The following is a 22660-nucleotide window of genomic DNA, read 5'->3' as shown; positions in this document are numbered from 1 at the left end:
CAAGATCAAGAAGATCAAGTCCGAGGCGAAAAGTCTACTGCAAGCAGATGCCTTGACGGCGTTGGCAGTTTCCAGATTTCTGGGCAAACTGAACCATGCGGCCCAAGCAATCGCTGCGGCACCATTGTTTTACAGACACCTGCAGAGGTGTCTACAAGTGTCTCTCGAGGAGGGGAATCAAGAGTACTCCCATCCTTGCCATCTGTCACCAGATGCCAGAGAGGAACTGACATGGTGGACGGATCACCTGTCTCACAAGAACGGGAAACAACTCCTGTTGGCGAAGCCGGACATGGTGATAGAGACAGATGCATCCACAATAGGCTGGGGAGCATCTTTCAACAATGTTCGAACAGGCGGACCATGGTCCCCACAGGAACGACACATGCACATCAACTGCCTGGAATTACTGGCGGCATCCCTTGCGATCAAGAGCTATGCCAAGGATGCTACAGATGTTGTGATCCATCTAAAGATGGACAACACGACTGCCCTGACTTACATCAACAAACTGGGAGGAACCGTATCACCGGAACTCAACCGGTTGACGAAAGAGCTCTGGGTGTGGTGCTTTCAGAGGAATATCACTCTCAAAGCCTCTCATCTCGCGGGTTCGTTGAATGTGATTGCCGACGAGGAATCCCGAGTGATGAAAGACAGATCGGACTGGATGCTATGCCCGAAAATCTTTCAAAGGATAAACTCGAGATTCGGCCCACTGGATGTGGACCTCTTTGCCTCTCGACTGTCCCATCAACTCCCACAGTATGTGAGTTGGAGACCCGACCCAGTAGCAATAGCCACAGATGCCTTCACAATGAACTGGAAAGTTTCGAACGGCTATGCCAACCCACCTTGGAACTTGATAGGCAAAGTCCTGCAACAAGTCCAACAACAGAATGCAGAGATTGTGCTTGTGGCACCGGTATGGCCGGGCCAAGTGTGGTACCCAATGCTATTGGACATGCTGATCCAAGAGCCTTGCCTCATAACGAGCTCCAGAAGCCCGATCCAACCAACTCACCCAGTCAACGAACCGGAGATAAACCCACCCCTAGCCGTGTGGAATATCTCAGGTCAAGATACTCAGCAGAGAACCTTTCGGGAGAGGCTTCAAAACTTCTCCTCGCATCTTGGAGACAGAAGTCTGCAAAAACTTATGATTCCCTCTTTAAGAAATGGGCATGCTGGTGTGTCGAAAGGGACATTGATCCCATTTCGGGAGATATAGCCGGCGTGGTTAACTTCTTGGCTTCTCTTTATCAGAATAAGTACCAGTATAGGTCCTTGTGTAATTATCGATCTGCAATATCATCTATCCACGACAAAGTTGATGGATACGAAGTGGGATCACACCCAATGGTAAGCAGACTACTGAAGGGCGTCTTCCATGAAAGACCACCCCAACCTAGGTACTCCTCAACGTGGGACGTATCAAAGGTCACAACATACCTGGTCTCACTAGGTCAGAACGAGCAAATGTCCCTCCAGGATATAACGTTCAAAATCACGATGCTGTTGGCCCTCACTAGGCCATCGAGATCGGTGGATCTTGTGAACCTTGATATAAGGTTCAGGCAGTTTAGCCCGGAGGGCGTAACATTTCACCCGACAAAACTGGCAAAGCAGTCCAGGCAGAACAAGAAGATTACAGAGTTCTTCTTCCCAGCATTTAAGGACAATGCACTACTGTGTCCTGTGCAAACATTGAAGGACTACGAAAGTAGGACCTTGGCGAATCGAGCTGATGATGAAAAGCAAGCTCAACTCCTGATTGCTACAATACAACCCTACAAAGCGGTGTCATCATCGACCGTAGCCAGATGGATTAAAACAGTTCTGGCGAAGGCCGGAATCGATACGGATATCTTCAAAGCGCACTCGGTGCGAAGTGCTGCAACTTCAGCTGCAGCAGACGCTGGGGTCACAACGACCGATATCCTCTCTGCAGCAGATTGGAGCAGTGAGAGTATCTTCCAAAAGTTCTACTACAAGCCTCAGAAGAACAACACCTTCGGGAAGGCTGTCCTGTCTACCAAGCTGTCGACCACTGACAAGCTACAAAATCACGTTGATATGGAGACAGAGCATTCTGAAATATAATTACAGAATGGCTCAGACCACGCAGTGGTCGCCAGCTATTCTGGATTATATGAAGAATGTGATGTCGAACATATCAACGTCCCTTCCCTCCCACCCGTCTACGTTGATATTGGGATAATGCACTTGTTAGAGGCTCGCTATCAAAGGCCGAAGAGCAAGTGTGGAACGGACAGTTTCGACAACAAAAAAATGTGCGCTTTCCAAGATGCCAAAGGGCATGCGCACAAAATAAAACACAAAATTCACATAAAACATGTAAAATACACTACAAACTAGCTGTCAAGTTAGAGAATTAGGCCAAACACGTTGATATGTTCGACATCACATTCTTCATATAATCCAGAATAGCTGGCGACCACTGCGTGGTCTGAGCCATTCTGTAACTCTTGTACACGGTCACACACCCGATGAACTGCTAGGATTTGCTGCCATATGTGACAGAAATGTCCTCTTGCTTTTGTAGCTTCGTAGACGACGAACACACTTGCAGCATGGCACGAGTCGTACGAGGCTCGTACCGTAGACGTAGTGGCAAAGATCGCCACCTGTTGTGCTCATAGCCTGTTAGCGTGCAAGTGCATGCAACAGCCATATCCTCATGATTGTACCTTTATACCAAGCATCTCTTGAAGCAGAGTTCTGCTCGTTTTCAGGTGTTACACCGTAGACCTCCGTGGTCTCGTAGATACTACAGTTGTAGGGACCCAAGTCCTTCCGTATATATCGGCATTGCGCATCTTGCATGTCGCAAACTCATATTCTGCGACAAGCTTCCAGCCGACTGGAAACTGTCCCAAGGCAAATGTATTAGAATTTGAAGTCGAAAGACGACTCAGAGTATTGACTTGAACAGACACGGAAGAACAATAGTTGTAGAACAGACACGGAAGAACAATAGTTGTAGTCGACAGCCTAGTGGATGCGGAACAAATGCTGCTGCCTGTTGTACTAGGCGGAAGAAGCGGACAGCGAGTGGACACTTCCGTTTATACCATAGGAGGTTTGGCAGACGGCGAGTGGACTTTGTCGCTTTTAGATATTGACGTGTGCTGAGACTGAGTGTTGTCCAATTGAAGGTAAGGAACCCTGTCATACTTCCAGTACTGGGTTCATGCACTTGATTTGTTCCTCAAGACCATGGTCATGGAACATAGCTCACACAATGATGTTTAGGGGAAATTATTATTACTATTATTATTTTAACTGGTTTGAGGGAAAGAGACAAACGGGAAAAGTCTGAAGAAAAAATTGACTGTCACCACCAGGACTCGAACCAGGGACCCTCGCTTGTAGCCATTATTATTATTATTATTATTATGAAGAAAATGTTGAAGGGCCTCTGCTGGGATGACGACTACACCATAGCTCAGTGGTTAGAGCATCGCTGGCTACAAGCGAGGGTCCCTGGTTCGAGTCCTGGTGGTGACAGTCAATTTTTTCTTCAGACTTTTCCCGTTTGTCTCTTTCCCTCAAACCAGTTAATTATTATTATTATTATTATTATTTGCCGAGTCGAAGGTTCGATGGACTTCTCGTGTGCTCTGGATGGCAGTCGTGAGTCAGTCAAGTGTCAAGTAAAGTCGGCGGAATAGCGCGAGCTCCGGTGTGGGGAGCAAACCTTTCTTACAAAATCATCGCCGAAGTCGCAACCACTACTTCGTATTATTATTATTATTATTATTATTATTATTATTATTATTGACTGGTTTGAGGGAAAGAGACAAACGGGAAAAGTCTGGAGAAAAAATTGACTGTCACCACCAGGACTCGAACCAGGGACCCTCGCTTGTAGCCAGCGATGCTCTAACCACTGAGCTATGGTGTAGTCGTCATCCCAGCAGAGGCCGTTCAACATTTTCTTCAGACTTCGTAACTCACACTTGTTGTTGTTGTTGTATACTTTATTTATAGTGGAAATCAAAACAGGCAAAATGCCTAATAACATTGGACCCACTGTGAATAACATGTTAAAGGATATTGTGGAAAAAAAAAGTAGATACAAGAGAAAAAGAGAAAGGAAAAATGACGGAAGGTTGGTTGCAACGAACAGATGAATCCAGTAAGCATTGGAAAACCTATGTCGCTGATAATATATACTGCAAGGCTTGAGATTTAAAATCCAAATACCTATTTGAACATTTTGCTGCTGGTGGCAATCTATTCCACATAATGGCTCCAGCGTGCGTTAGGCGCTTAGCAGAACGAGCAGTGCTAGCAGGTGGGACCACAAGCAAGTTGCTTTGGCCTCCCCGAGTGCGAGTTGAGGGCACGACAGCAAAAAAGGACTCAAACAGGGTGCTACATGCATCATGCAAACATCGCCAGATGAAACAAAACATATTCAAGTGCACAGAAACCTGTAGATCACATACACGCATTCGATTTAGCAGGGGAGCAGTACTGGTCCACGGTGGCGACTTGCAGACTGCCCGAGCGGCACGTTTGAACAGCCTATGTAGCCGTTGTTCCTGGGCAACTGTCAAATACGGGTAGTAACTAATAGAAGCATACAAAAATTCAGGCAAAACGATAGATCTGAAGTAGGTGAGTCGGCATGGATACGGCAGCGAGGAAGCATGTCGCAGCAGGACAGCAATTTTGCCGGCAACACGACGAGCAACATGGTCCACCATTGTGGTCCAACTCATGTCCGAGTCAAAATGCAGGCCAAGGTATTTGGCAGATGTGACTACTGGGAGGACTTGTGAATTGCATACAACATTGATGTCGAGGGCTGCAGCTCTATGGTGTGGTATGGCGAGTATCTGCGTCTTGGTCTCGTTAAGGATCAGTCCACGTTTCTTCAACCAAGTGGCCAGGTACTGAACTGCTGCAGTGAGGCGCTGGGAGACAACTTCTGGCTGTGGACTGCTCGCACGCAGCGAGATGTCATCAGCAAACTGAATAGTGGTGACGTCATGAGGGGCAAGGTCGCCGGCAATATCCCTCACATACAGAACGAAGAGCAAAGGTCCGAGAACTGACCCTTGAGGAACCCCTGACTGGCTGTCATAAGTTGTACTTCTGGTTTTTCCTGTCTCCACGTATTGCCGGCGATACATCAAGTAGTCTGAAAACCATTGCAAAGCAGTGCTAGTGAGACCCAGTTCAAAGAGGTCCTCAACCAGAATGCTATGCTTTACCTTGTCGAAGGCTTTAGACATGTCGACAAATGCTACTCCTGTGTGCTGCCCAGCGGCTTGTGCTTCATTGATGTTCTCTACAGCTAGCGCTAAGGCATCTGCTGTGGAATGCTGGTGTCTGTAACCAAACTGACTAGTAGGCAAGAAATTGTTCGTGTTGAGGTACTGCAGAAGCTGCTTATGAACAATACGCTCAAGCACTTTCGACACTATCGGCAATAGGGAGACTGGTCGGTAATTCTTGGGTTGGCTGGGGTCTCCAGCCTTGAACAGAGGCCGTATCTTACCCACCTTCATTGCCGCAGGAAACTGTCCTTCTCTCAATGACTTATTAAATAGTAGCGTGAGTGACGGTGCCAGGATGTCAGCATGCATCTGGAGGAGACTTGCTGGAATATCATCACTCCCAGTGGCTTTTCTGGTGTCCAACTGTTCCAACATTTTCCGAGTAGTTGCAATGGAGACTGGCAAGAATTCCGAGAAGTGCACCGCAGGTGGAGGCCCAAGGGGTAGGCGTAGCTGTGCAGGGCGAGCTGGATCTTCCACAACTTTCGAAAAAGTGTCTCGAATCGCATCCACCGTGCACTGTGGATCCCTGTACGTCGACTGTTTGCCTGTCAACTCCTTGATTATTTTCCAAGTCTCTCTGGCATTTCCAGTACATTGCTGAAATTTGGAGTTGTAGAATTCCTGTTTCCGGGTCCTGTTGTAGCTAGTTGCCGCACGTCTGGCTGTACTAAATTCATCATAAGTCTCCTGTGTCTTAGCAGAGAGCCACTTTCGGTGCAACCTATTCCGCTTGTGTAGTAAGTACAACAATTGCCGGTCAATCCATGGCACTGAAGGCTTCTTCGTTCTGTGATTACTTTGAAGTGGGGCATGGACATCCAAAACCTCAATAAACCGGCTAGACCACTCGGTCCACATGGCGCTTGGGTTGCCGGTAATACTACACAAGTTCTTCTGGGTTAAGTCACGCCGGAAGTGATCGTGGTTTATCCGGTGATAGTTGCGATATAAACGTGTGGTGTCAGATCCACGAGGCACAATGAGGTGAAAGTCACTGGCCACGGCAGCATGGTCACTGAAAGCGACCGGGATGATCTTCGCTGTAGTGGAAGGATCAAAATTGTTCAGTATCAAATCGAGGGTGCTGTCTTGTCCTGTTGAGCTAAATCGCGTAGACTTGTTGACACCGTGATGCAGAGCATAGCTGTTCAGCAAGTCAGATAAGTAGTGATACTGAGGGCACTTCCTGTGAATCCACACAGGCGGGTGGGACGCAGCCCTCACTGTAACCCACACACTTCACGTACAAACTAGCACGCGGGGAGCCCCAAGTCATAAAATATTGACTGGTATTATTATTATTATTATTATTATTATTATTATTATTATTATTATTTGAAAGTAGGACGGAGGCAGAAAATATTACAAAAAAAGTATTGTCTACGCATGCATCTACGTAAGAGTCACCACCAGCCAATTAGGACATGTGTCAAAGTATTGAACGTTTTCGTTCCCTTCTTGTCAAAATACTACAGGGAATGATGGAAATAAGCTAAAAGACTACAACTATAAGGAAAGAAGTTCAGAAATATATCACTCCAATTATGTGTAGAAGTGACACGAAAAAAATAGATGTGAAGAATCAAGAAAACCGCATGCAAATCCAATAAGTGACAAAAACGTAGTGACAAGAAAAAGAGAGAAACATCAAGAGATCTATTTCGCACCTTCACGACGAACAGTGCCAAACAACTGTAAAGACAACACATTCTCCTTCTGAACACAAAGCTCAGGGTCTAACTTACGTATGTACAAAGCTTCCAACACGGCAAGATGTAACAAAGGCCTACCACGCGACAAAACAGAGAATACATCATCGGAGTACCACTCACGACAACTAGCACTGCCCGACAGGTGACACTTGATTGCCGAGGTACCGTTTCCGGTACTATTTCCGGTACTATTTCGTACCGTTCGTCGTGAAGGTGCGAAATAGATCTCTTGATGTTTCTCTCTTTTTCTTGTCACTACGTTTTTGTCACTTATTGGATTTGCATGCGGTTTTCTTGATTCTTCACATCTATTTTTTTCGTGTCACTTCTACACATAATTGGAGTGATATATTTCTGAACTTCTTTCCTTATAGTTGTAGTCTTTTAGCTTATTTCCATCATTCCCTGTAGTATTTTGACAAGAAGGGAACGAAAACGTTCAATACTTTGACACATGTCCTAATTGGCTGGTGGTGACTCTTACGTAGATGCATGCGTAGACAATACTTTTTTTTGTATTATTATTATTATTATTATTATTATTATTATTATTATTATTATTATTATTATTATTATATATTATCATCGCTGGCTACAAGCGAGGGTCCCTGGTTCGAGTCCTGGTGGTGACAGTCAATTTTTTCTTCAGACTTTTCCCGTTTGTCTCTTTCCCTCAAACCAGTCAGTATTATTATTATTATTATTATTATTATTATTATTATTATTATTATTATTATTATTATTATTATTATTATTATTATTATTATTATTATTATTATTATTATTATTATTATTATTATTATTATTTTTATTATTATTATTATTATTATTATTATTATTATTATTATTATTATTATTATTATTATTATTATTATTATTATTATTATTAATAGCAATGAAAAGTATGAATGCCGCAGACATCACCACGCAACATGACAATTTGTTCAAGGTTTGGTTTTGTGTGTTTCCAAAATCGATTTTCACGTTGCGATCATCAGTGGAAATACGCAACTAAAGAGATCAAGGGAAAACAAAGGTTAAAAATCCAAAGAAGTGTGACACATGACGGGTAACTTGTGGTAAGTATTACAAAAAGTGAGAACTAAAATAAAGAGTAAGTGTGACAAACGGGCATGAACAGTGCAGAAACAACTCATGAACACGGGGTGCAAACTCACGAAAATAACCTAAGTGCTAAAACATGTTCTTTTTGCTTACACAAATCGGGCTTATGCGTACGAATACAAACAGCTTCAAGGACCTTCAACCGCTGGACATAACGGGCACGACACAGTACAGAGAAGTGGGAATCATCATACACACTCAAACAATCGGGACGAGATAACAAATGCAAATACACAGCTGACTTCTTACGAATTTCACCCTCATCAGCTCCATCACCTTCCCTGCCACCTGACTCCTCCTTGTCCGTTTTATCACCATCACCACCAGCCGTCTCTCCGTCATCCGCCTCGTCTTCATCCGCCGCCTCGTCATCACCCGCCTCGTCGTCATCTGTATCCTCGCCGTCATCCGCCTCGTCGTCATCTGTATTCTCGTCATCCGCCGCATCATCACCCAACTCATATTCACCACCAGTCAGTCGTCTGATACCATCCATGTTCTCCTTCCTACGTCTGTCCCGTGTCACTGTCCTTACCTCATCTACGTCCCGAGATTGTGTTCCGTTTTGCCCCCGGCTTCCGGTCTCCTTCGATGCTCCGCGTGGGCCTTGGCCATTCCTAGCATATATTTCGGTTGAATAATTGGCGGTCGACCTCCGTGGTCTCTGGACCCACGGATCAATCGCCGGAGGGTGCTGCGGTGTCCGCACAACCGGATACTGTGTCAAAGAAATGGGCTCAATTTCTGTGATTGGCGGTACTGTTGTTGTTGCCGACTCCTCCCCAACCCCAGCCACCAACGGCACTGGTGGTGGCTCCGGTGGCGGCAAGGGCAACGGTGGAGAAGGCACATTCGGTTGGCTTAGTGATCCACCACTCTTCCTCTGCACCGTGTGTTCGACTTGCTCTGGTTGTGTCGGTGGTAGAGGGAGCGGGTTCTTGCGTGGTCTTCCCCGCTTCGGGCGCTTCGCTTTTGCTGCGTCCTGCAGCATGTGAAGTGGTACATGCTGCTTGATACGTGCGCTCAGGTGTTGAAGGGTCCTACCAACGTACCGGCTATCACAATTCCGGCACTCAAATTGGTAGACCAAGTGGCTCAATAGGTGGGATGGTAGGACATCCTTCCTCACCGTGAACGCACGTATCGTAGTGAACACAGGGATGAAGTGCGCCGCAAAGTATGTTTGTGTAACTAGCGTTTTGATTGTGCGGCACAATGTCTGTGATGCCTCTCCTTTCCAAGGTAAGGAAAGGTAGACTGGGCAACGACTTGGACCAATGATGACGACCTTTGGTTTTGATGCTGATTTTAGTAGCTTGTTTAGCAGTTCCTCCGGGTAACCATTTTTGAGAAACACAGATTTCAGAAAACCTAGCTCATCCTTGAGTCGAGAGGGGGAACAGATTCGCCGCGCTCTATCCACCAGATTCTTCACCAGGTTGACCTTATACAGGTACGAACAATACGAGTCAAACACGATATATTGTCCGGTAAATGTTGGTTTCCTGTATATTGACGTTACAATTTCATCGTTTGACTTCTCCACACGCACATCTAGAAAGGACAAGGTGTTGTTCTGTTCATGCTCAACCGTGAATTTCAGAGAGGGATGTAAGTTATTCAATCGGTCCAAGAAGGCGTCACACTGTTGTACTGAATCAAAATATGTGAACGAGTCGTCGACAAAACGAACGTAAAACTCCGGCCACAGTGTCGTGCCCGTTATGTCCAGCGGTTGAAGGTCCTTGAAGCTGTTTGTATTCGTACGCATAAGCCCGATTTGTGTAAGCAAAAAGAACATGTTTTAGCACTTAGGTTATTTTCGTGAGTTTGCACCCCGTGTTCATGAGTTGTTTCTGCACTGTTCATGCCCGTTTGTCACACTTACTCTTTATTTTAGTTCTCACTTTTTGTAATACTTACCACAAGTTACCCGTCATGTGTCACACTTCTTTGGATTTTTAACCTTTGTTTTCCCTTGATCTCTTTAGTTGCGTATTTCCACTGATGATCGCAACGTGAAAATCGATTTTGGAAACACACAAAACCAAACCTTGAACAAATTGTCATGTTGCGTGGTGATGTCTGCGGCATTCATACTTTTCATTGCTATTATTAAACTTTTATCTCCACGTAGATTATTATTATTATTATTATTATTATTATTATTATTATTATTATTATTATTATTATTATTATTATTATTATTATTATTATTATTATTATTATTATTATTATTATTATTATTATTATTATTGGCAATAAATAAGATAAATTGTGCACTCATAACAACAGCAAAAATGAAGAAAGTCAAGTTCCATAACGTTTTCTTGTGACTGTCATCAGTGGAACGCCGTCACATAAAAATGTAATAACTAAAACACACACTTATATACATGTAGCTAATATGGTTTCAGGTAGAAATACAGCAGCTAACAAGTACAAAAAGCGAAGTTTGCACCTTTGCAATGTGTGCGCACGTTTCTTCAAGCAATTGCAGGTGTTGGAAGCTGTGTATATTCGTACTCGTGACCCTGTGCTATGCAAACAGAAAGAAAACGTTGTATCACTCACACTCTTCAAGTAATACACACGCACCATTACATGCATTCACACAGTATCACATTCATCTGCCACTACCTTTCTCACATACACTATATTCACACATTGCAAAGGTGCAAACTTCGCTTTTTGTACTTGTTAGCTGCTGTATTTCTACCTGAAACCATATTAGCTACATGTATATAAGTGTGTGTTTTAGTTATTACATTTTTATGTGACGGCGTTCCACTGATGACAGTCACAAGAAAACGTTATGGAACTTGACTTTCTTCATTTTTGCTGTTGTTATGAGTGCACAATTTATCTTATTTATTGCCATTTTACGACTATTGTCTCCTCGTCGACTGTTTAACCCTTTATGGACGGATTACTAGCACAGTATCCACCAGAATTACAAAATGTCAGTACAATTTTCAACTTTTCCATGTCATAACTTTGGTGTCCTTCACTTGATTTTCACAATCAAGGGCTCATTGGAAAGCTCTTGGCGAGAGCTACGTCAGGGTACCAATCTCCATTATCCGGCCGCCACAAATCAGGCGCGGTAACACAACAAAGTCGTCTCCAAGCCTGATATGCAAGCAAATTCGTCCCATCAACGCCATTCCACTCTCCTTTATCGCAGAACGCTCAAATTTGTTTGAGACGATTCAAACTTCAGCCGGCTACGTCATTATCATGTGCTCAGTTGCTCAAAGAGCACACGAAAAGGGATTTTCCCCCAAAATGGCGAAATGATCGATCAAAAATTTGAATTTGCCGAGGTAAGAATACGGCGTGCGATATCTCTGGCGTCCGACATTGTAACTCTTCGGCGATTGTTGCATTGGACAGCTTGGAGTTCCCGCTACCACGTAGACCCTTCGATTGTGAAATTTGCTCAAGAAACGATGGAGTTACGAAGTTACGAAGTTTCGATCTTATTAGATCGAAACTCGTACAGTCCGTCCACAAAGGGTTAAATTATTATTATTATTATTATTATTATTATTATTTTTCTTCAGACTTTTCCCGTTTGTCTCTTTCCCTCAAAACCAGTTAATATTTTATGACTTGGGGCTCCCCGCGTGCTAGTTTGTACGTGAAGTGTGTGGGTACAGTGAGGGCTGCGTCCCACCCGCCTGTGTGGATTCACAGGAAGTGTGAGTTACGAAGTCTGAAGAAAACGTTGAACGGTCTCTGCTTGGATGACGACTACACCATAGCTCAGTGGTTAGAGCATCGCTGGCTACAAGCGAGGGTCCCTGGTTCGAGTCCTGGTGGTGACGGTCAATTTTTTCTTCAGACTTTTCCCGTTTGTCTCTTTCCCTCAAAACCAGTTAATATTAGTATTATTATTATTATTTGAAACTCGGATGTTGAGCCATAAATAAATGTGGAAGAGAAAAGGACATATGGATACGAGTTAAGAGTAACTCTCCATCACTGTAACATGATACTATATACAGTCAGAAAGTGCAATAACTAGGCACAAAACTGACAGAGTACTGAAACATTCGACGTCCTGACACCTAGCTTCAACACATCTCCGTAGCGCTAACCGACAGCCTTCCAACTTGGAAGGTTCAAGGTTATGGAAAAGACCAAAGAGGGGAAGGCAAGCGCAACGAAAACGAGCAAAAGCTACAGTCCCAACGGAACAAAGAATGTCGATTGTTACTGGACGATGACGAGACCAGTACGATATTTGACAAAGCGGTCTAACTACAATTCGAAGCAGCAAAGCAGCACACCACCCAACTTGGGTGGGTCATAAATATCAAAGATAAGTAAAGAAAGGGAAGCTTTGCGAAAACGAATTGTACAAGCCGAAAGCCAAACTCCTACAGTACTCCTCATGCATGACATTGTGATGGACTAGTTGACTACAAAACAAGTTGTTTCACACGACGTACGATGTGTTGAAGCTAGGTGTCAGGACGTCGAATGTTTCAGTACTCTGTCAGTTTTGTGCCTAGTTATTGCACTTTCTGACTGTATATAGTATCATGTTACAGTGATGGAGAGTTACTCTTAACTCGTATCCATATGTCCTTTTCTCTTCCACATTATTATTATTATTATTATTATCATGATTTGGGACTCCCCGGGTGCTAGTTTGTACGTGAAGTGTGTGGGTGGGTCTTCTCTGTCGACTTGATCTTCTTACTCTTACTCAGATATATCAGCAGAAATTATTATTTTTGTTCACATATGTCTTGGTGCTGAAATGATCAGTAGTCTTTTCGGCACTTTCTTTGATTTAGTCAATGGTCGTGCCACGCGTGGTCAGGCTTCACGTCTGGTTCGTGTCACGTTTTTGCCGGGTCCTTCCGGTCGATCCACTGTTCAGTTCATTGGTAGTGTGTACTGGAACTGCCTGCCGCCTGATGTCCGCTCCATCGCAATTCCTTCTGCATTTAAGAAAGCAATTACAAACGATATCTTAAACTCTCTTACCCTCTCCGAAGATGTCAAAGACGCATAACTGTCAACATTCTCTCAACCCTGGAACCTTTGCATCCGTTGCATTATTTTCATGAAAAATTCATCAAATTCCAATTCTTTACTTGTAGTACTCCCTCATTGATTTGTTCCCATCTTCTCTTTGTGCCTTGTTCATGATTGTATTTTCCTCTTCCTCCTTTTCTATATCACCACCTTCATTATTTTGTGAGAACTGTGGCAATACGCCCAGTGAGAAGGCAGATTTAGCCTGTGCTTCTGGTGAGGTAAAATAAAGCTAAACAAACAAACAAACAAACAGATAGAGGTACTGCAGGCAGTTGCACGCTCCTGCGGTCATGCTCTTGATAGTAGAGAGGTTGTCGATCCACTGTTCAGTTCATTGGTAGTGTGTACTGGAACTGCCTGCCGCCTGATGTCCGCTCCATCGCAATTCCTTCTGCATTTAAGAAAGCAATTACAAACGATATCTTAAACTCTCTTACCCTCTCCGAAGATGTCAAAGACGCATAACTGTCAACATTCTCTCAACCCTGGAACCTTTGCATCCGTTGCATTATTTTCATGAAAAATTCATCAAATTCCAATTCTTTACTTGTAGTACTCCCTCATTGATTTGTTCCCATCTTCTCTTTGTGCCTTGTTCATGATTGTATTTTCCTCTTCCTCCTTTTCTATATCACCACCTTCATTATTTTGTGAGAACTGTGGCAATACGCCCAGTGAGAAGGCAGATTTAGCCTGTGCTTCTGGTGAGGTAAAATAAAGCTAAACAAACAAACAAACAAACAGATAGAGGTACTGCAGGCAGTTGCACGCTCCTGCGGTCATGCTCTTGATAGTAGAGAGGTTCTGCACAACGAAAGTTCGAACGAAGTTTCGCGACAGGCCTTGCGAAAGTGTGTACGAATTTTCGCACGAACTTTGTGTTCTGCACATTTTCGTAGTTTGCACGCGCCAAGTGCACGTACAACATGACCCAATCTCATGAAACTTCCTACGAAAGTTCATTTCGCGTTCCCTGCAAGCTTCGCGTCCAAAGTTGCGAAAGTTCGTGCGAAGTTTCTCACTTCGCGACGTAGAGCGAAAGTTCGTACACATTTTCGTTTTGCAGAACCTCTCTAGTATCAAGAGTACATAACCCAAGAGTGTGCAACTCCAGCTATGGGGTCTGCGACGGCAGAACTTCACATCACGTGATGAACCCGTACACATTATTTGCACTCTGTGCATGATAGATACTGGGTTGTACGCAGCCCTGCTTTGGGTACAACTCTCTTGTGGTCACTTTGCACGTCTGCCAGCATAACCTTTTGAACCATGCACGTGATGTGAAGTTCTGCCGTCGCAGCACAGCATAGAGGTTGTGCAGGCAGTTGCACACTCTTGGGGTTATGTACTCTTGCTATTATTGGTTGTCAGTTACCCACTCAGGTCGTTTCAACAGTTGGGAGGGCGGAAGTTGTGTTGGACATTATTTCATTGCCCAGTACAAGCCGCAGCAAGACCATTTGACGGCGGTTTCTTCGTAAGGCTTGCGCAAATGCTTCTCGATTTGTATGTTGCTCTTTCTGCCTATGTCAGATTCCAGGCTTCCACTTGCTAGGGGACCTGGTTGTAAATAGAGCAAAACTACTTGGTCCGGCTCATCGCAATTGTCGCTGATCTCCCACGCACTTTTGACAGGTAAAACCCAGTCCAATCACGATATCTAACTTACTTTTGCTTGTGAGGTTGTGATGGCAAGATCAAATGAGGCACCAAAGAAAAATGATCGCGACTAGCGCTTTGAATCGCGATGTGTTCGACTTTTTTGGGAAGTGGAAATCTGGCCATTCACTGTCTGTATTGCCAAAAGCCAAGCGCAGCCCCCCCCCCCCCCCCCCCGAAGACCGGAACTGTAGCAGGGGCAACTGACAGCCTAGCCTGGAGAGTGTGACAGGCACGCGGGAGTATGAGCGTCATGCTGAAGAAGAAAGGTGTTTTCGATGTGCGATGCACGCATGCGAGGGACGTTTTGGTTGTTCCTTTTGTTCCTTCGTGGACCTGGCAGCAGCATTACAATAGTCGTGGTCAGCGTATCCAGCGGAGCGTATGACAGCTGTCTGGAGAGGCCTGTATGCCTCATTCGAAGGCTCTGTTGAAACACACTGTGGTGACACACAGGTCACACTGCCCACAATGGTTCCTTCAAGCATCCAAGTGACAGCCACAACTGTTCCTTTCTCATTGCTGCCATACGATAGGCTGAGAAAGCAAGAGATACTCTACCAGTCTATGCCAGCAGCTAGACACCAGCAATCATTTTTAATGTCAGCTCATGTAACGGCGGCAGCTCGAGTGATGGAGAGTTGAATGAACTCTGGACCTGTAAGAGTGTGAGTTCAAGAACACACTCCTTCGCTGATTTATTTCGTGCATTTTGCTTACCTTGCTTCCCTTCTGTGACTCGATTCGCCTAATTCCATGGCTGAATTTTTTTCTTGTGGCGGAGAGTATTCATGTATCATGCTTCCTCACTATGCCTACTGAAAATTTCGCAGAGCGGCAACAAAACTCCTGTTCTTAGTGGTGATAGATAAGCGACAATTGCATTGAGCCGGACCAAGTACAATCTTCAGTAAGAGTACACCTCTCAATAGACGAGTTCGAATTGCAGAGTGAATGGGAAGAGAGCAGGTCTGCCCTGAAACCAGTTTACCTCTCAAAAGAATGATGATGCTTCAAAATAGTATCATTAATGTTTTATTAAAATAAAGATTATTCTTTTCGAGCTGGTTATGTGTACATGGTAAAAAATAAATAAATAAATAAAGATGGCGTAACTCCTCATAATGATTATTTTTTTGAACTTCTACTGCACACAGCTGCACCAATTCCTTGACTACACAAAACGAGAGAGCTTGGAAGCCAGGGCCCTACGTTATGCTTTTTTTGCCTAGCTCATCGTACATGTTGCTAGAACTGATGGAAATGTTTTTTCCGTTGATTGGCTACATCATTGTATTGCAAAAACGTTTCAATCAGTTTGAATAAGAGTTAGGCAAAAGTATTTGCAGAATTTATTGCGGATTGTTATTTTCTCTCACTTCATCCGCTTTTAGTTTTCTCCTTCTTTTCCTTTTTATCTCCTTATAATCGGATTTTCTGGCCTTTTTACATAGACCTGTTGAGCTAATGAGGTAAAATTATATTATTCCATGCAATACGATAAAATACAATAATACGAAAATGTCCTTACCTTGATAGGAAGGACGTTTAGCAATGCGAAAATTCGAACTTTTGGTGGTGGTGATATTTCGCGAAAATCTGGTTCGAAAAAGAAAACTTGTGAGGTTTAGCAATGCGAAATGACTTTTTCTCGAAGCTATTTGAATCTTATAGTACTGTTAGGTTCACGATTTCACATATGCACACATTCGCACACTCGTACGTACTCGCACACTCGAACTCACCTTTACAGGCGCGCACTCACTTTCACTCTCGTACTCACCTTTACAGTCGCGAACTTACCTTTACTCTCGTACTCACCTTTACAGGCGCGAACTCACCTTTTCAGGCGAGCACTCACTTTCACTCTCGTACTCACCTTTTCCGGCGCACAGGCTCGTACTAACCTTTTCAGGCGCGCACTCACTTTCACTCTCGTACTCACCTTTTCAGGCGCGAACTCACTTTCACTCTCGTACTCACCTTTTCAGGCGCACAGGCTCGTACTCACCTTTTCAGGCGCGAACTCACCTTTTCAGGCGCGCACTCACATTCACTCTCGTACTCACCTTTTCAGGCGCGCACTCGACGTACTAACCTTCACAGCCTCGTACTCGCCCTTGTTGCTTTTCCTAACCTTTTCTTCCTTTGGCCTGGGTAGCTGGACTCGCGCTTTAGCACATTTATCTCCATAGCTACCCAGGCCCTAGATAAGCTCTGGCTGGAACCTTTTCTCTTCCCTTGTCTTGTCAGTTAGTCAGTCTTATCTTGTCAGTCTGTCTTCCGATATCGAACTTCTGAGACTCACTTCCTTTGTCATTATCAACTTGAACCTACTCGATCCTGGTCCTATTGTGATTGTGATTGTGGCTGAACTTAACAGTACCGTACCGTATATGCAGCTCAGTCTCAAGCAGGGGGCTGTAAAATTACTACTCCCTGTAGCCAAATGCGTACCGAGAAAAGAGAAAGTTACTTTCGCAAATCACTGCAACTTCGCGTCCAAGTTTTCGAAGTTTCGAGCTTTTTTTCTGTACTCGTTCCCAGACTCGAATTTTCTTTCGAACTTTCGCATTGCTAAACGTCCTTAGTGTGCTTGCGCTTTTAACTGTTGCTGGCGGCCGAATGCATGGTTGCCTGTGGAGCACATTACATAACTTTACAGTCTCCTGTAATACGCATCCTGTCCCACGGCAAAAGAGGCTGCAGATTTAGTTTTTCTGCGCGTTATCAGCAATGACTACTGGTCTTCAGCAACTTGGGTCTCCTGTAACACGCATCCTGTCTATGCTTTCGTAATGCTAACATAATGCTCGGGATAGCACTCGCTACTGATATAGTAAGTGGTCGTTGGTTGCTCCGACAATTTCATTGTACTGTTGCACGATATGCTATACAACATCCTTCCACCGTACAACACCGTATCGATGTCTGGCGCTAACTCTGTCGCCTTGTGTATTTACGGTAATAGGGACAAGTACGGGATAGCGCCAGTCGGAGGTCCGTCTGCCACAGAGCTAGCGCCAGACATGAAATTGTCGGAGCAACCAACGACCACTTAATATATCAGTAGCGAGTGCTATCCCGAGCATTATGTTAGCATTACGAAAACATAGACAGGATGCGTGTTACAGGAGACCCAAGTTGCTGAAGACCAGTAGTCATTGCTGATAAAATCGCAGAAAAACTAAATCTGCAGCCTCTTTTGCCGTCGGACAGGATGCGTATTACAGGAGACTGTAAAGTTATGTAATGTGCTTCACAGGCAACCATGCATTCGGCCGCCAGCAACAGTTAAAAGCACAAGAACACTGTCAAGGTAAAGACATTTTGTATTATTGTATTGTATCGCGATATCGTTTGATCCTAGATGGTGGTGGCGTTCCCACGGCGGATGCGGAAAACTCGGCTTCCAGCCGAGTCTCACGCGAACCGTGAAATTTAATTTTATCGCGATATCGTATTGTATGGAATATAATTTTACCTCATTGGCTCAACAGGTCAATGTAAAAAGGCCAGAAAATCCGATTATAAGGAGATAAAAGGAAAAGAAGGAGCAAACCAAAAGCGGATGAAGTGAGAGAAAATAACAATCCGCAATAAATTCTGCAAATACTTTTGCCTAACTCATATTCAAACTGATTGAAACGTTTTCGCAATACAATGATGTAGCCTATCAACGAAAAAAAAACATTTCTGTCAGTTCTAGTAACATGTACGATGAGCTAGGCAAAAAATGTCCTGATGTCTGTCCTGACGTTTCTTGTGACCGGCGCTGACTCTGCCGATCAAGGGCGTTCTGGACTCGACGGGATCTCTCTTCCGACGTTTCCTGTGACCGGCGCTGAATCGCCCAATCACGCTTATTTTGGAGTCGAGGAGATGTCTGTCCTGACGTTTCCTGTGACCGGCGCTGACTCTGCCGATCACGGGCGTTCTGGACTCGACGGGATCTCTCTTCGACGTTTCCTGTGACCGGCACTTAATCGCCCGTTCACGCTTATTTTGGAGTCGATTCTCCGTCTGTCCTGACGTTTCCTGGGACCGCGCTGACTCTGCCGATCACGGGCGTTCTGGAGTCGACAGGATCTCTCTTCCGACGTTTCCTGTGACCGGCGCTGAATCGCCCGTTCACGCTTATTTTGGAGACGACGGGATCTCTCTTCCAAAGTATGTTTTTGCTGACGCATCCTATCACCTATTCCGCAACTATCGTCCATTCTAATTTTATTTCCTCCTCGTCTCCCTATTTCTTTCCAGATCTCCCTCTCCATCAGGGAGTCGTATACATAATACGACGAATATTGTGGCCAGCTGTTTGTGGCCAGCTGTTATGTACAATCCTGTAGAACCTTTGCAGTCAGCTCCAGGCGTGACACAAACACACAAACAAACAAACAAACACCAAATCACAGATACAGGACAGATACGGTAGCTCCAGGCATGACACAAACACACAAACAAACAAACAAACACCAAATCACAGATACAGGACAGATACGGTAGCTCCAGGCGTGACACAAACACACAAACACACAAACAAACAAACTAAAGCTGTATGGACCCTGGCTAGCGCCAGACGTTACTGAAGCAACGCAAAGCTACTGCATAGCTACGGGAATAAAATATCGATACCTCCCCAAATCTCTCCAAAAATATTCTTTTCGAGTGAGAGTAATGAAGTGAAGTAGGGACTGAGGAAGAAGGAAAAAAGAGAGAGAGAGAGAGAGAGAGAGAGAGAGAGAGAGAGAGAGAGAGAGAGAGAGAGAGAGAGAGAGAGAGAGAGAGAGAGAGAGAGAGAGAGAGAGAGAGAGAGAGAGAGAGAGAGAGAGAGAGAGAGAGAGAGAGAGAGAGAGAGAGAGAGAGAGAGAGAGAGAGAGAGAGAGAGAGAGAGAGAGAGAGAGAGAGAGAGAGAGAGAGAGAGAGAGAGAGAGAGAGAGAGAGAGAGAGAGAGAGAGAGAGAGAGAGAGAGAGAGAGAGAGAGAGAGAGAGAGAGAGAGAGAGAGAGAGAGAGAGAGAGAGAGAGAGAGAGAGAGAGAGAGAGAGAGAGAGAGAGGGAAAGAGGGGGTGGGGGTGGAGAATGATTGAGAGAACTAATGTGAGACTGTGAGGAGACAAACAACTTTATGACCGCGGCTGTTTGATGTTGCATGTTTTTTAAATGATAGCTGTTACAAAAGTGAGAGATGGCGTTTTTTTGGTTTCGTTGTGTTGTGCTTTGTTGTCCTGTCCCATTGTTGTGTTGTTGGCAGGTGGGAGTAATGGCCATGGTGTTTACGTGTTGTTGTGTTGTTGGCAGGTGACAGCAGTGGCAGTGGTGTTGACATGGCTATGGCGTCGGCATTCCAGATGCGTGTGTGCATTGCCTTCATCATCACCTGCACACTGCTCCCGGTCGGGGCACAGGACGGTGAGTTGAAGGCCTGCTCCTCTTAGCTGACATACCTGTCTCTTTCCCGTTTCTTTTTCCCCATCTTCCCTGTGCAGTCCTCGCACGAAAGCTTGCTAACAAATTTGGCAAATAATCATTTGACTTGGGCTCGTTTGCCGTTTTCCATTATTTATTATGGAAAAAACGGGCCCAAGTCAAAAATTATGCTGCGCCAAACATGAAATGTAATACAGCAAACACACTAAAACTATTTGTTGTTGCCGTGAATGGTTACCATGGAAACCGGTATATCCGGTAGCGTCAGTGGTTTGCATTCAATTATATTTCAGTAAACCCGGTTTGCTTTCTTTGTTGGCTTTGCCCGCGTCAAGATTATTTGCTTCTCCCATCGTTGCTTCATAACGGTGGAGTATTTACATACGCTGAGGGCACATCGCGTAACAGCATCACCGAAACTTGCTATGTTGCCATGACAGCACCATACAAAATGTACAGGCTACAATGGTCCCACGAGACGAACCTCTTGGTGTTCGGCGAGACGCACAACGGCAGCCTGTCCCTACCATTGACCTGGCCAAGTGGCGGTGCCCTCACACCTGGTGATAGAGGCATGTACCGGTGTGCAGTGACCTATTACAATCCACCGGCGTATACACAGAATATCACCGTTCGGGGATCGCAAACGGTGGAGTTACATGTGTCGGGTGAGTCCAATGAAACTTGCGATGGTGATGATTTTTTTGATTTTTTGTATTTTTGTACAGTATCGTTTCTATTACAAGCCCAGTCTCTTGTAGAAGCCCAGTCTCTATTATAAGCGCACTCCAAGAGGGCTTCGAACATAGACAAGCCCAATCTCCAGTATTAGCGCAGGGCGTATAATGGAGAACTATATGGATCATGTCCATGCATTTTTGACGTCAAATCAAGTTACACACGTTTGTGGCGCAAATCCGTGGTCCCCATGATACGAAGTACTGATTCAGTACAGCAGGGAGCACAAAGCTGCACTGTGTCTGGTGGGAAACGCTCTGCTACTGGTACAACAAAAAAATTAATACTAACCATTGCACATGCACCAAATGAATGAAAAATTATAAGCCCAGTCTCTGTATATGACGCCTAGTCTCTTATCCCAGTCTGGACTAATCGGAAAAATATAAGCCCAAGGTTGACCATGTGCGGTTCATCCACGGTCCATAGAGGGATCAATTTGCGGAAGGCAAACAGCGGAATACACAGACAGAAGAACGAGCAGTTGCGGTTTCGTAACTCTGAGTTTCACGAACTGAATTGATCGTCAGACGAAAATATCTTCACTGATCGATAGGGCTGAAACAATTATACCGATAACTCGCATATCGATCGTTAAGAGTGCAATCGATAATCGGTAGTGTTCAAAACGAGTGCTAACAATTTTTTATGCATGTATATGAGTGACAGTATTCCAGCCCTTGCACTCCATCCGATAGTGAATACGAGTACAATCATGTACTTTCAAGCGCAGTAAAATTGATTTGTGGCTTTGAAAGAGATCGGAAGAGAGCACTCTTTGTCTTTTCAGTTCATTTGCGGGAAAGGTCAGAGATAAGAGCAGTTGCTGGAGGGTAATGACAAGATTCTTCCCTCTAGAAACAACATGAAATTCTCTAGGTCATGTTCATAAACCAGTCAGATGTCTACAGATGTCAACAGTGCGGTGCCACAAATTTCTAACGTAGCACAAGTATCGTGGAATTTTTTCATAAACTGGTGTTCGAGGTACACGGGTAGATCCGACAAGAATCGATAAAACCAATATATCGATCGTTAATGATATTGGTTGATCGTTAAGAGTTATTCAATGATCTTTTCAGCCCTACTGATCGATGTGTTACCCTCAGACAGGGGAGTGTACACCATCCTGGTGAAAAATGATGCAGGGACTGATAGTGTGGAGTTCGCGATTGATATTCAGGGTATATGCCGATTATTTTGCCCTTTTCTTTCTTCCTGTCAGTCGTGTGGTTTATCTGCTTGCAGTGTCTACATTATCTGTCTGTCTGTCTACCTGGTTGTCTGTTTGTCTGTCTGTCCTTCTGTCCGTCGGTCTGTAAGTAGGTATGTAGGCATCGCACCTTACTTTTTTAATCACAATTTCCATTTTCACCTTTCTTTTCTCCACAGTTCCTCCAATTGTGGACACGTTCTCAACCCTGAACAGTACAACAGCTCTCTTGAACTTGAATATATCATTTTACGTTACCCTGAAACACGTACCCAATCCACCGCCAACTACTGTCGCGGACATGGAAATCCGGTCGCACATCTAGCGGCCCCAGGGCGCTGACCATGAAGCCGTGGATAAGCGGGACACATATGCATTTATGTGCTGCAGCGTGCTGGTAGCATTGGGTTCA

At 44.6% G+C, this 22660-nt stretch overlaps 1 protein-coding gene across 1 annotated transcript in view; it reads left to right on the top strand.

Annotated features, from left to right (window-relative positions):
- The first annotated feature begins 2764 nt into the window (after window positions 1–2764).
- Window positions 2765–22660, top strand: part of LOC135827154 (hemicentin-1-like) — a 54565-nt gene continuing 34669 nt past the window's right edge. Inside the window, exons 1-4 of the mRNA XM_065339680.1 lie at window positions 2765–3179; window positions 14744–14845; window positions 20169–20279; window positions 20633–20965. Coding sequence (XP_065195752.1) covers window positions 20195–20279; window positions 20633–20965 — 418 coding nt within the window. The 5' untranslated portion in view covers window positions 2765–3179; window positions 14744–14845; window positions 20169–20194. The remainder of the gene's footprint in view (window positions 3180–14743; window positions 14846–20168; window positions 20280–20632; window positions 20966–22660) is intronic.

Source organism: Sycon ciliatum, chromosome 11 (assembly GCF_964019385.1).
Source record: "Sycon ciliatum chromosome 11, ocSycCili1.1, whole genome shotgun sequence".
Lineage (NCBI taxonomy): Eukaryota > Metazoa > Porifera > Calcarea > Leucosolenida > Sycettidae > Sycon > Sycon ciliatum.
The sequence above is the reverse complement of the archived record's forward strand: the minus strand, read 5'-3'. Positions and strand labels throughout refer to the sequence as shown.